This window comes from Ceratotherium simum, chromosome 11, assembly GCF_057802395.1.
Source record: "Ceratotherium simum simum isolate JZ-2026a chromosome 11, ASM5780239v1, whole genome shotgun sequence".
NCBI classification, from domain to species: Eukaryota; Metazoa; Chordata; class Mammalia; order Perissodactyla; family Rhinocerotidae; genus Ceratotherium; species Ceratotherium simum.
The window spans coordinates 56,307,872-56,320,719 of NC_141910.1; the positions used below are offsets into that span (position 1 = coordinate 56,307,872).

Genomic DNA, 12,848 nt, shown 5'->3' on the forward strand with positions numbered 1-12,848 from the left:
GCATTTTATAATTTTCTACAATGAATATGAATTATCTGTGCAAAAAAATACATTTAAAACAAATGACAGAGCCAAATATCAGTCTACTGAATAAGTCACTTCTATTTGAAGATTTAGTGTTATGACCAGTTTTTTAATTACATCATTTATACTTAGAAAGAGAAAGAACAAAGGAGTAAACCCTACCAAGGAGTCTTCAACTCAGGACAAAAAGGATGGTTTCAAAAAATAAATATAACCATTGACTTAGTATTAAAAATATCACATTTTAACATTTCTGAGTATTAAATGAAAGTAACATTGGTTAAAGTATCTGGCAAACAGAAGGCACCTAATAAATGTTTGATTCTCAAACTGAATGACTTTGCCAAATAAAAATGACAAAAGCATCCATATGTAACTAGTTTATAACAAACAAGTGTAAATTATTTCCCAGATCCTTTTAATGAATAGTATTTCATCCTTAAGACAACAGTTCTTTAACCATTAGCAAAAGATTGCTTTTAAAATACTTATAAGGCACTGAAATAGATGCATACATATTTTCAACACAATGAAACATAACGAAAAATATTCTGAATGAGAGAAATATACAAAATAAATAAGATCACTTTTATAACTCGGATAAGGCATAGTAATTTCACCAATAAATTAAAATCTGTAAAATTAGAAATGTACTTCTATACATCAGCCCTAACAATGATTTTCAAGAAACTGATAAATGACAGTTTTGAAACAACTTAGGTCAAATTGTATTCCACACCTAAGATGCTTGCTCATTTTCCAGTTTGCCTTCTCTTGCCAAATTCAGTTTATGTTTTCTAAAGTCAACATGTTTTTGAGTATTCTACACATTTAATTAACAACTTTACAATTTTAAACTTTCAGGTAAAAAGCTTCATCAGATGATTCTCATTTTAGAAAACCTCTGAGAATATTACTCACATTAATGAAAGTTTTCACAGTTACAAAAATGAAGGTTATTGCTGATGACAGGTCTTTCCCCATAGGAACCTCTCACTGGGGTGTATTCTACTGTACACACAAGAAAACCTCCAATGTGTCTACTGGTTAAATAATTATAAAATGGAAAATCCACAAAGGAGGCTTTTCTATAGGTACAAGAAAATTATTTCCCAGAGCCCCCTTTATCTAAATATATGGAGAATCACTTATTGACTCTAATTATGCAAATGAAAATTATAAAAGGTTTCATGATAGGCCTATATGAAACATTTTCTTACAGATTCTTGAAAATACATTATCATCCTATTTTATATCTGAAAGTGTAGTTCACTGATTTGACCATCTTCTCATTTTTTGTAAGAATGCCATTATTTTTGTTTCACTAGAGAGGGCTCTACCACAGCTGTAAATATTACTGACAATAAATATTTATTTGCTATTATATATCTGTTCATTTCTGAGAGTAAAGGACAAAAGGAAAAGGCTCTCCTTTGTCCTCCCTCTCTTCCTAATAAAAAGACAGGCCTCTACCATGTGGAAGGCTGGGAGCTAGAAAATGAAGCATTCTTAAAACGGAAATGGACCTCTAACAGAAGATGTATCTTATAAACCAGGTCATCTAGTTACGTATTTCCCTTGCTATTCCTGAGTCTTTAATAAAAACCTTATTTAAATGTTTCAGCATCGTCTCAGCTGTGCTCATAGAAGATAAAGCATAGGTTTATGCCATGATTAGTTCTGAGTTAAAGGAGAACAGTCAAAGAACAAACTGGGAGGGACAAAGATGAAATTTAGGGGTCTAGCAGCCCCATTTCAGAGTCGAGTCTTCCCGTGTGGGAGGTGAAGCGTGCAGGTTTTATTTTCTTAGGGTGGAAGCTTAGTGCAAGATTTCCCAAAGACTGGTTCTTCTACTACATAACTAAGAATCATTTGATATGAAAAATGCAGAGACCTGCGACCCATCTCAAATACAATGAATCAGATCGTGTGTGGTAGGTGGCAGGAAGAGGCAGGCATTCTGAAAAGCTTCCCAAGTGATTCTTAGACTAAGGCTTGAGATCACTGCAAACCACTGCTTTATAAGAATGGTTCTTTCAGGGGGTCCACAAGGTCAAAACTATTTTCATAATCATACTAACATGTTATTTGTTTTTTTTTTTCATTTTCTCATGAACATACAGTAGCATTTAATAGAGCTACAAGATGTGTGATATCACAACAGATTGAATGTAGAAGCAGATATGAGATTCCATCTGTCTTAAGTCAGCAAAGATGTTTGCAAAAAATGGAATACAATGCCACCTTTCTCACTAAATCTTCTTGTTTTGGAAAATACACATTTTTCATAAAAATGTTTATATTAACATGTGTTTATTATTTTCTAATGAATAAATATTTTATAACTTTTAATTTTTATTTTTAATACAATAAATATAACCCACATAAACAAACGGTCTTGAGACCAGAAAGTCTGAGAGGTGCTCTTTCCAGCCGACATCCAGTACCCTATGAACATCACTGGTGATAGGCACGGCCACTTAGTTCCTTGGCACACTCGATGTGTATTTCACTTTAAACATGATTCAACAGATCATTTGTAAACAGCCTTCTTAAACTTATTTTCAGGCAAGGGAATTTAATCTGACAGTGAAACACTGAAGTCTAACGAGTTTTAGTTAAAAGTTTTAAGATACAAAGCATGTTTTCCTTGGTGACATCAGAATGTGATAAATAATCCTCTAATGTATTCACAGGTTGCCTCTGATATATGGAATAGAAAACCATACTTTACAGTGACAAATTTTAAAAATATTAATTAGTAATGTGACAACACAGCATCAAATTCTAAGTGAGTGGTGGCACACAAATGGTTTACTCCAAATATTAGCTAAGAACAAATACCTAATTTTCAAAAGAAAAAAAAACAGGGGAGGAACTGGCGTTCTTAGAGAGAAAAGAATTTTTTGAAAATGTACAACTATGAGTATGCAGATTAACACTGACTTTACACTAAGCTACACAATTTTATTCTTAAATGAAAATGCATCTTAGCTACTATTGCCAAATTAACATTTGAGTATATTTTGCCATTAGAGAATACAAATTGAGAACACGTTGAGGTTTAGGCACAGCTGTGGTGAAAGCAGTTCCTTCAGCCTTTTGATTGTAACCCAGGTTTGAAATAAGTACACTGATGCTTTTAACCTGCCATATATAATTTTTAAATGTATTGCTATTTAAAAAATCTGAGACAGCTAAGATTTAAGTAAATCAGTTTGGAAATGATGTTTGAATGAATGATGCTGTGAACATATTTGCTAGTTTATACCATACTAAGATTCTAAATGATATAGATATTTAATATATCTTATGTTGAATAATTGGTATTTGAAAATAAGTATATTTTTCTTTCTGAGTAGCCTTTTGGAAAAAGTGCATTGAATACAGTTTCCAGTTATAGTCGTAAATTTTCCTAACTTGTACTTATTTAAAAACCTTCTCATCAGGAGGGAGGTAAATAGTACTCAAACCAAAAATCCAGTGAATCTGACTTTTCCTTTCCCCCATTCTGGTTTGCACGTCCACTTAAAACCATCATTTTTCTACAAACTTTCCATTTTTGATTTAGTGTATCAAAAATCAACGTTATGAGAGTTCTCTAAAAGGTTCAGCAGTTTTTTGGAGTCTCTGAATGATTACAGCATTCTGTAAATCTGCTTCTTCCAATGTGAGTGTTTCATCTAGCAATTTGAGGAAAGGAAGAGCCGTTGCCAGAGAAAAGGGAGGACTTCTTTGAGATCCTTGGTATTTTTCAATGAAGTCTTTGATGTGGCTTATCCTGTAAAATAGCATAAACTATTAATATAATTTTATGAAAACTTGAATTAGATAATTTAAGGTAATAACTTGTGAAGATATCTGGCTATGTTAATACACACAACAGTCAAATTATGATGACAGAACTGATCACTTGGGCTATCTTTTAAAGCTTGACTCTTGATAATAGTAAGGAATTACCATTAATTATCTTAGGTGTGACAAAGGTATTATGGTTACATTTTTAAAGAGTACTTATCTTTTAGAGACATACTGAAATATTTACATGTGAAACTTTATGAAGTCTGGGATTTGCTTAAAAATAGTTCAGTGGAAACTAAGTAATGGATCATATTATATCTTCTCTTTGCTTTTGTATATATCTAAAAGTTTCTATAACAGAAAGTTTATATATCTACATATCTAGCTCCAAATGGATTAGAAATGGTCCAACCAGTAATCCTACAGAAACAGATTGCATGTCTTAAATACCAGGTCATGCTGTGCTTCAAATCCAATTAGGAAAATTCTTAACTCAGTGCAGGTAGAATTTCAGTTACTATAATGAACACTACAATCTAATATCATTCCAATCTTGAAGGTAGCTCAAAGTTACGTTCACCTAAGTATGTGTGTGTGTATTTAGAAAGGGAGAGTGCATATGTAATTCATCAAAACTAAGATGCTACTGATTTTGACACATCATTTTTTCTTAACACTCAGAATTTTCATATTTATTGAAAGAAAACTTTTCTTTTCTTTTTTTTTTTTTTGCTGAGGAAGATTGGCCCTGAACTAACATCTGTGCCCATCTTCCTCTACTTTATATGTGGGACACTGCCACAGCATGGCTTAGATCCGCACCCGGGATCCAAATCTGCGAACCCCAGGCTGCCGGAGCAGAGCACACGAACTTAACCACTACACCACTGGGCCAGCCCCTGAAAGAACACTTTTAACTTAATTTCACATAAGATTTATCAAATCACTCATGTGCTTCCATAATATAAGTAGAATAAAATGGTTAAGTCAATCCTAATACTTGAATATTGTACAGACTCAGATCTGTTGAATCACTTTTGATTCGGTCATTAATGTACACGTTTTCCCACATAATACCACCCTCTGTATCATCAGGTGTGTTGGTGATATAGAATTTCTTTTAAAAAGTGCTCCACTACCGTCTCCAGGATTTTTTTGTTCTGCTGACACTCGTTCTGCACGCTTTAAGGCAGATGCTAAGGCAAAGATAATTGTGTCGTGATTGCCATATGGCCAACAATGGACTATAGGATGCATCCCCATTTCAGAGATGCTAAAATATGAAAAATGTGCAACTCAGAATTAATGCAATATGGCATACCACCAAAGACAGAATTCTCCTATTCAATCAATTCACTAAAATTCACTAACTGCCACTCTATTAAACCTATGCAGGTTACCAAAAAAGTCTAGGACATGGTCCAGTGTATTTAATTTGGGTACCAAAAATTGGATAACTACAGGCTAACACTTATGGCAAAGAATATAAAAAGTAAGAAAACAGTAAAGATGAAAGGAACTGTGCAGTCAAAATTAAAAATGTATACTGTCATCTCTACAACACCATTAAGAGAATAAAGAAATGTAAATCTAAAAAACTTTACGAGGATAAAAAAATAATAAATACCAACACTATAAAGCTCAAAAGGAGGCAAGAAGGAGGAATAAAGAATAAAAAGCCATGGGGTAAAGAGAAAACAAACAGCAAGATGGTAGCCTTAAACCCAACTAGTTCGGGATATCATATATCACTGAAAAAAGTGGACTAAACGTTCCAATGCAAAAACAAAGCCTGATCAATCTTCACTTAATAGATACTGTTGGCCACAGTTTCTTAAATGCTTTGATCATTCAGGAAAAAAAAATCTAGGTAGCTATTTGTTATTGAAAATGTCAGAAATATTTTTCTAGACAAAGAAGTTGAGATTAAAATATTTTATTTCTCTAAAAAGAAACAAACCTGGACTAGAATAACAAATCCCTTCTTCCATTTTCCACATGTTTAGTTTGCCCTCCTTTCATGTGAAAGGAATCTGGGTCACAGAAAACCTTCCAGGGCACCATTTTAAACATATGCTTCTTCTATTATGATGATAATCAGTTCTATTATTCTAGCTGTCTAGGGTGGTTTTTTTTGTGTGTGTGTGTGAGGAAGATCAGCCCTGAGCTAACATCCATGCTAATCCTCCTCTTTTTGCTGAGGAAGACCGGCTCTGAGCTAACATCTATTGCCAATCCTCCTCCTTTTTTTTCCCCCAAATCCCCAGTAGATAGTTGTATGTCATAGTTGCACATCCTTCTAGTTGCTGTATGTGGGACGCGGCCTCAGCATGGCCAGAGAAGCGGCGCGTCGGTGCGTGCCCGGAATCCAAACCTGGGCCGCCAGTAGCAGAGTGTGCGCACTTAACCGCTAAGCCACGGGGCTGGCCCTCTAGGGTGGTTTTGACATTTAGCAATAATATAAGTGAAAGGCCTCAAAGAAAGCCAAACACACAGAAAGCACTTGGTAGATGGTAGCCAAAAACACAAAACAGGAAGCAGAACAGACTGTTAGCCTAGAAACACCTTTAAATATACAGATACAGATAAATATATAGCTAAGTTGAAATCAAAAGGAAAGGAGAGAGATATATCATGCAAGCACTAATCATAAGGAAGCCGGAGTGACTATATCAGGCAAAGTAAATTTCAACACAAAATTATTAGGGATTAAAAGGGATGTATCTTAGTGCTAAAAAGGTCAATTAATCAGAAAAAACACAACAATTTTATCTGTGTACGAACCTTATTAAAAGCTTTTACATATATAAAGTAAATGTTGTCAGAAAGAAAGGAGAAATAGACAAATCAACAATCATAGCTGGAGATTTTAGCACAACTCTAGGTAACTGACAAAATAAGCAAGGGAAAAAAAGCAATAATTTAATTTATAAATTATGAAATTTATAAAGTAACAATAATTAAGAAAATGTGGAGTTGGCAAAAGGAAAGATAGACAGATGAATCAAAGAGAATGAAGAGTCCAGAACAGATGATGTGATTTAGAAAAAGATGCCACAGCAACTGGGTTAGGAAAGTATAAGTATAGTCTTTTCCACAAACAGGGCAATCTGCTTGGCCATGTGACTTGCTCTGGCCAATGGGATGTTAGCAGAGTGATACAAGTAAGTGCTTGCTTGGTGGGACCAGCCTCCTGTGCCTCCGCCCTTGCCAGGAGAACAACATGGCCAGGAGTTTGCCGATTCAAGAAAGATGAGAGACTTAAGGAGCAGACCTAGACTTATGGACCTGCAGCTTAAATCAGAGCTCCCCTAGATGACCTGCACACGTATGAATGAGCCCAGATGAGATCAGCAAAGCCATACCAGCTGACACATGAGAAATAAATACTTATTATTCTATGCCATGAGGTTTTTTGTGACTGTTTTGTTTACTGAACAATGCTGACTGATACATCCATATAAACAAATATAAACCTGGACCATTACCAACAAAAATAGTCTGGATAATTATTTTCATATAATGGATTATAGTAATGAAAATAAATGAGCTACAGCTACACACATCAACATGGATGAGTCTCAAGAACGTAATACTGAGCAAAAAAGAAAAGTTGTAGTAGAACACATAAACTATGATTTCATTCATATCAAATTAAAAAGAAAAGCAAAACTGCCTTTTCCTTTCCTTACTGAACAATTCAGACCAAAAGCCCTTAGTAGGGCAGAACATGGGAGGCATCCAGGCCAGAAATGAGAGGGAGTTGTGGTGGCCCAGCACAGGGAATCAGAGTCCAAGTAGGGTGAAGAGGGCATCAGCCCAGGGAAGCTGTCCACGTGCATCGTGTTCGAGCCTGACCAAGACGAGGAGGGCGCCCAGGTAGGGTGGTGAGGCGGGGTGGTTAGAGCATAAGCAGGGTTAGGAGTGTGTCCACATACAAAAGCTGTCCAGGGCAGAGGGACAGAAGCAAAGCAGGCTGAGGAATATATCCAAATTGTAGGGCCAGAGGAGAGGGGGTACAGAGCAGGCTGTCGCAAGCAGAATAAAAAGAGCACTCATATGGAGGGGTGGCCAACTGCAGTGTGTTAGAACCAGAAAGACTGAAGAGAGCGTTCAAGCGTGGGTGGGGAAGAGAGGCAGCACAGGACGTCAGAGCCCCAGCAGGTAGGGAAGGGAATCTACGCGGGAACTCAACAAGGAGAGTTAAAGCCCAAGCAGGGGGAGGAAGGCTTCCATGTGAGGGAGGAGGCAGCAGTGGAAAAAAGAGATTGGTTACATACAGGAGAAGTGATCAACAAATAAATATATTAAGCATAAGCGGAGCCAGGCTTCTCACTGTGGGAGAACTTAGTTACAAGGATGGAAATGGGAAAACTAGAACAAATCCTGTGGTGGTGGATTGAAACTGGAGGTACCCAGGGGCCGGTCCCATGGCTTAGCGGTTAGGTGTACGCACTCCGCTGCTGGCGGCCAGGGTTCGGACCCCGGGCGTGCACCGACGCACCGCTTCTCCGGCCATGCTGAGGCCGCGTCCCACATACAGCAACTAGAAGGATGTGCAGCTATGACATACAACTATCTACTGGGGCTTTGGGGGAAAATAAATAAATAAATAAAATCTTTAAGAAATTGGAGGTACCCATGTGAACTCATGGTTTTCAATATGCAAAGATATAGAAAGACAGATGTAAACGTATTTCTATATGTTTATATGCATATGTGTATGTATACGTGTGTGCGTGCGTATACACCTGTAGCTCTGTCCTCTCAGAGGGCCTGGGAGTGGCGGCACGAAAACGAGCAATAAGTATACCTAGTACCCAGATCCTGGCCTCTCAATACCATTGTCCACTAAAAAGAACCAGAGATTCTTTTTTTTTTTTTAAAGATTTTATTTATTTATTTTTTCCCCCCAAAGCCACAGTAGATAGTTGTATGTCATAGTTGCACATCCTTCTAGTTGCTGTATGTGGGACGCGGCCTCAGCATGGCTAGAGAAGCGGTGCGTCGGTGCGCGCCCGGGGTTCCGAACCCGGGCCGCCAGCAGCGGAGCGTGCACACTTAACCGCTAAGCCACGGGGCTGGCCCAGAACCAGAGATTCTTAAAAAAGTATAAAATGAACCTGAAAAAAAAATTTTGTGCCAGAAGACAAGGAAATGCTCAAAGAATGATGGGAACATGTCAAAAGTTTAAAGGAGATCCCACTGACTGTATCTGGAACAATTTGAGCATTAAAATAAATAATGTTGGTAAGAGATTATAACCTATTAAAATAGAAACCATGAGTGGATACAGATATAAATAAATAGATGAATAAATCTGATGTCTTAGGAAGCACAGGATGATAATGCAATTTCAAACTTCTTCCCCACAAGATACATATTAACAAAGAGAAAAAGAATAACTTTAGGGCCGGCCCGGTGGCTTAGCGGTTAAGTGCGCGCACTCCGCTACTGGTGGCCCGGATTTGGATCCCGGGCGTGTACCAACGCACTGCTTCTTGGGCCATGCTGAGGCCATGTCCCACAAACAGCAACTAGAAGGATGTGCAACTATGACATACAACTATCTACTGGGGCTTTGGGGGAAAAAAAAAAAAGGAGGAGGATTAGCAATAGATGTTAGCTCAGAGCTGGTTTTCCTCAGCAAAAAGAGGAGGATTAGCATGGATGTTAGCTCAGGGCTGATCTCCCTCACCAAAAAAAAAAAAAAAAAAAAAAAAAGAATAACTTTACAGTGAAGGAGCTTGACAGACACCACTTTAATCAAGTGAGCAAAACTTAATACCATTATAATGGGACAAAATGTTGGGGCCGGCCCCGTGGCTTAGCAGTTAAGTGGGCGCGCTCCGCTACTGGCGGCCCGGATTCGGATCCCGGGCGCTCACCGACGCACTGCTTCTTGGGCCATGCTGAGGCCGTGTCCCACATACAGCAACTAGAAGGATGTGCAACTATGACATACAACTATCTACTGGGGCTTTGGGGGAAAAAAAGGAGGAGGATTGGTAATAGACGTTAGCTCAGAGCCGGTCTTCCTCAGCAAAAAGAGGAGGATTAGCACGGATGTTAGCTCAGGGCTGATTTTCCTCACAAAAAAAAAAAAAAAAAAGGGACAAAATGTAAATGACACCACCTGATAGACTGCAATGAGAGGTACAAAGCATCATTTCTGTGATATTCCTGCCAAAATTAATGACCTAAATATAATCATGAGAAACCATCAAATTAAAAAAATGGGCCTGTAACTTTAAAAAATGTCAAGGTTATGAAATCAAGGAAAGAGTGAAGAGCTATTACCTGAAACTGAGACAAGACAACTGAATGAATGCAAGGTGTGATTCTGAATGGCATTTGGGTATAAAGGATGATATTAGATTAAATGACAAACCTTGAATAGGGTCCGAATTCTAGTTGGTCGAAGTGTATCAATGTTAAATTCCTACCAAAGATGGCTGAATCGTGGTTATGTGGGATAATGTCCTTGTTTGTAGGAAATATACACTAAAGTATTTTGGGTGATGGGTCATCAGATTGGCAACTTACTCTTGAATGGTTAGGAAAAACGTTCTTTATACTTTCCTGCATATTTATGATTGTTTTAAATTTTAATTATTTGAAAATGAGCAAAATAACTCAGTATTTTTTAGGGATACATATGTACTTGGTAAAACTATGAATAAAAGCAAAAAATGATTAACATCAAGTTAGAATAGAGTTTATCTCTTGCACAAAGGGAAAGAGAGATGATCAGGAAAAGGTACATAAGGTATATTGGTATATGTTTTGAGCTAGATGGTGCATATGTGTTTATTATTATTTTAACTATGTATATATTATATTTTTGTTTATGTGTATACTATTCCCCCCCAATTTTTAAATGCTTTTAAATAAAGAAGGAAACCTAGGGCCGGCCCCGTGGCTTAGTGGTTAAGTGTGCGCGCTCCGCTGATGGCGGCCTGGGTTCGGATCCCGGGCACGCACCGACGCACCACTTCTCCGGCCATGCTGAGGCCGCGTCCCACATACAGCAACTAGAAGGATGGGCAGGGGCCGGCCCTGTGGCTTAGCGTTAAGTGCGCGAGCTTCACTGCTGGCGGCCCGGGTTCGGATCCCGGGTGCGCACCGACGCACCGCTTCTCCGTCCATGCTGAGGCCGCGTCCCACATACAGCAACTAGAAGGATGTGCAGCTATGACATACAACTATCTACTGGGGCTTTGGTGGAAAAATAAATAAATAAAATTATAGAAGGATGTGCAGCTATGACATACAACTATCTACTAAGGCTTTGGGGGAAAAATAAATAAATAAAATTATAAAATAAATAAATAAATAAATAAAAGAAGGAAACCCATATACAGTATGTTTCCACTTTTAATTAAAATAAAAGAAATTTTTAAGAAGACATAAAGGCCTGGAAAAATGCATCAAACTGATAATAGTGATTATCTCTGGGTAATGGAATTTAAATTGACTTCAATTTCTTTCAATACTTTTCTGTATTTTCATTCTTTTTCTACAACTAATAGAAAAATATGCACATAATGCTAATGATCGATTTTAAAACATATTAAAAATAATTCTTTTAAAATTACAAATCTAAACAGAAAAACTAGTCAAATGATAAGAAAGATAATCCATAAGACAGACTGAAAATGTTTCATTAATGTCCAAGAATTTCCACTGTCATGATATATTATGTTCAGAGAAGTGTTTATTAAGATCCTTAGTTCTTAAAAACAACTGTTGACTAAACTGAAAAGAAGAAATAAATTTAAACTTAGGAAAAAAAAAATCAGACAAATAATGAAATGGAAGACTCACCTATGAGAAATATTAAATTTCTGGACAATCCTTTTCCCATTGGCTAACCAGATCTGTATACTAGTGATGGGTTCCAGGTTGTTTAGCGGGACAGTAGACAAATTATTTTTATTCTTAACTTCAATACTCTTTGCTTTAGATACAATTTTTGGTGTGGCACTAAGAAAATCCAGACAACAAAGATGCATGTTTTCTCATTAAGCAGAACTTTATCATTAAACAATTACTATAAAAATTTTACATTAAGTACAGCTTTTAGAAAGATTTTAGTAAGTCAAAGCTTTGTTTCCTCAATAACAACACATAAAGATATTAATATTAGTTATGCTCATCATATATGATGATTACAGGAATCTAATGAAATTATGCATATCCAAGTAATTTGTAAGCTTGTAGAGTGCTAGAGAAATATATGGTGAATAGTATTACCTGAATAGAGCCTTACAGAAAGAATATACGATTTTATAGGGTTGCTAGCGCTACGGAATTTACTTTTATCTACTCCCCAGGTCAAAATTTCTAAAAGAAATTATAAGTTCACTATAGAGGTTAGTCCTTGTGTTATAAAGGAAAAGAAAGGAAACAAAGTATTTCCTGATCATTTTGAAAGTCACATCCAGATATTTTTACATGTGTGGATGAACATGTATATACCTTACCAATATTGATAATTAATACAGAAGAATTCATAAAAATAAGTGATCCCATATCTAACCTCTATGTATATTCTGTCATAAGGCATAGCTATGATGTAGACTGCATAATGTGAAAATAATTAAAGGCTTTGATTTTAACTTTATCAGGCATTTTTCATTTTTATTACCTCAAAATTCAAATACTGATCACAGAACACAATGTTGAAGGCACTGGTAACTATAAAATGGAATCCTATATTCAAAAGCTAGCATAAGTTCTCTGTAACACAAATGGCAAAGCTCAAGTGGTGGGTGCAAGGGAGAAAAAATGATTTATATCCATCCAATTTTGTCTACCGTCCTCAATAAGCCAGGTCCTTTTGATTTGATAAAATCAAAAAAGCCTCCATGATTTTTTAGTGTAGTGACAGCATATGTTAATTTAAATTAAGGTAAATAGGACTTAGGAGTTCTCATAAAAGTTAACATGAAAAAATCTCATTTCCAATGGGAGAAAATAACGACAGGCTGAATATCAGTCATGCCTCTGCTTATGGAAAG

The 12,848-nt window shown here is 36.6% G+C and overlaps 1 protein-coding gene across 2 annotated transcripts in view; it reads right to left on the reverse strand.

Moving 5' to 3' along the window:
- Positions 1–78: 78 nt before the first annotated feature.
- Positions 79–12,848, reverse strand: part of UBXN2A (UBX domain protein 2A) — a 47,702-nt gene continuing 34,932 nt past the window's right edge. For both annotated transcript variants that reach the window (XM_087437100.1, XM_004418289.3), the window contains exons 6-7: positions 11,653–11,811; positions 79–3,805 (exon numbers count right to left, since the gene is read on the reverse strand). In XM_087437100.1, the coding sequence (XP_087293226.1) occupies positions 3,613–3,805; positions 11,653–11,811 (352 nt within the window). In that variant the 3' untranslated portion in view covers positions 79–3,612. The remainder of the gene's footprint in view (positions 3,806–11,652; positions 11,812–12,848) is intronic.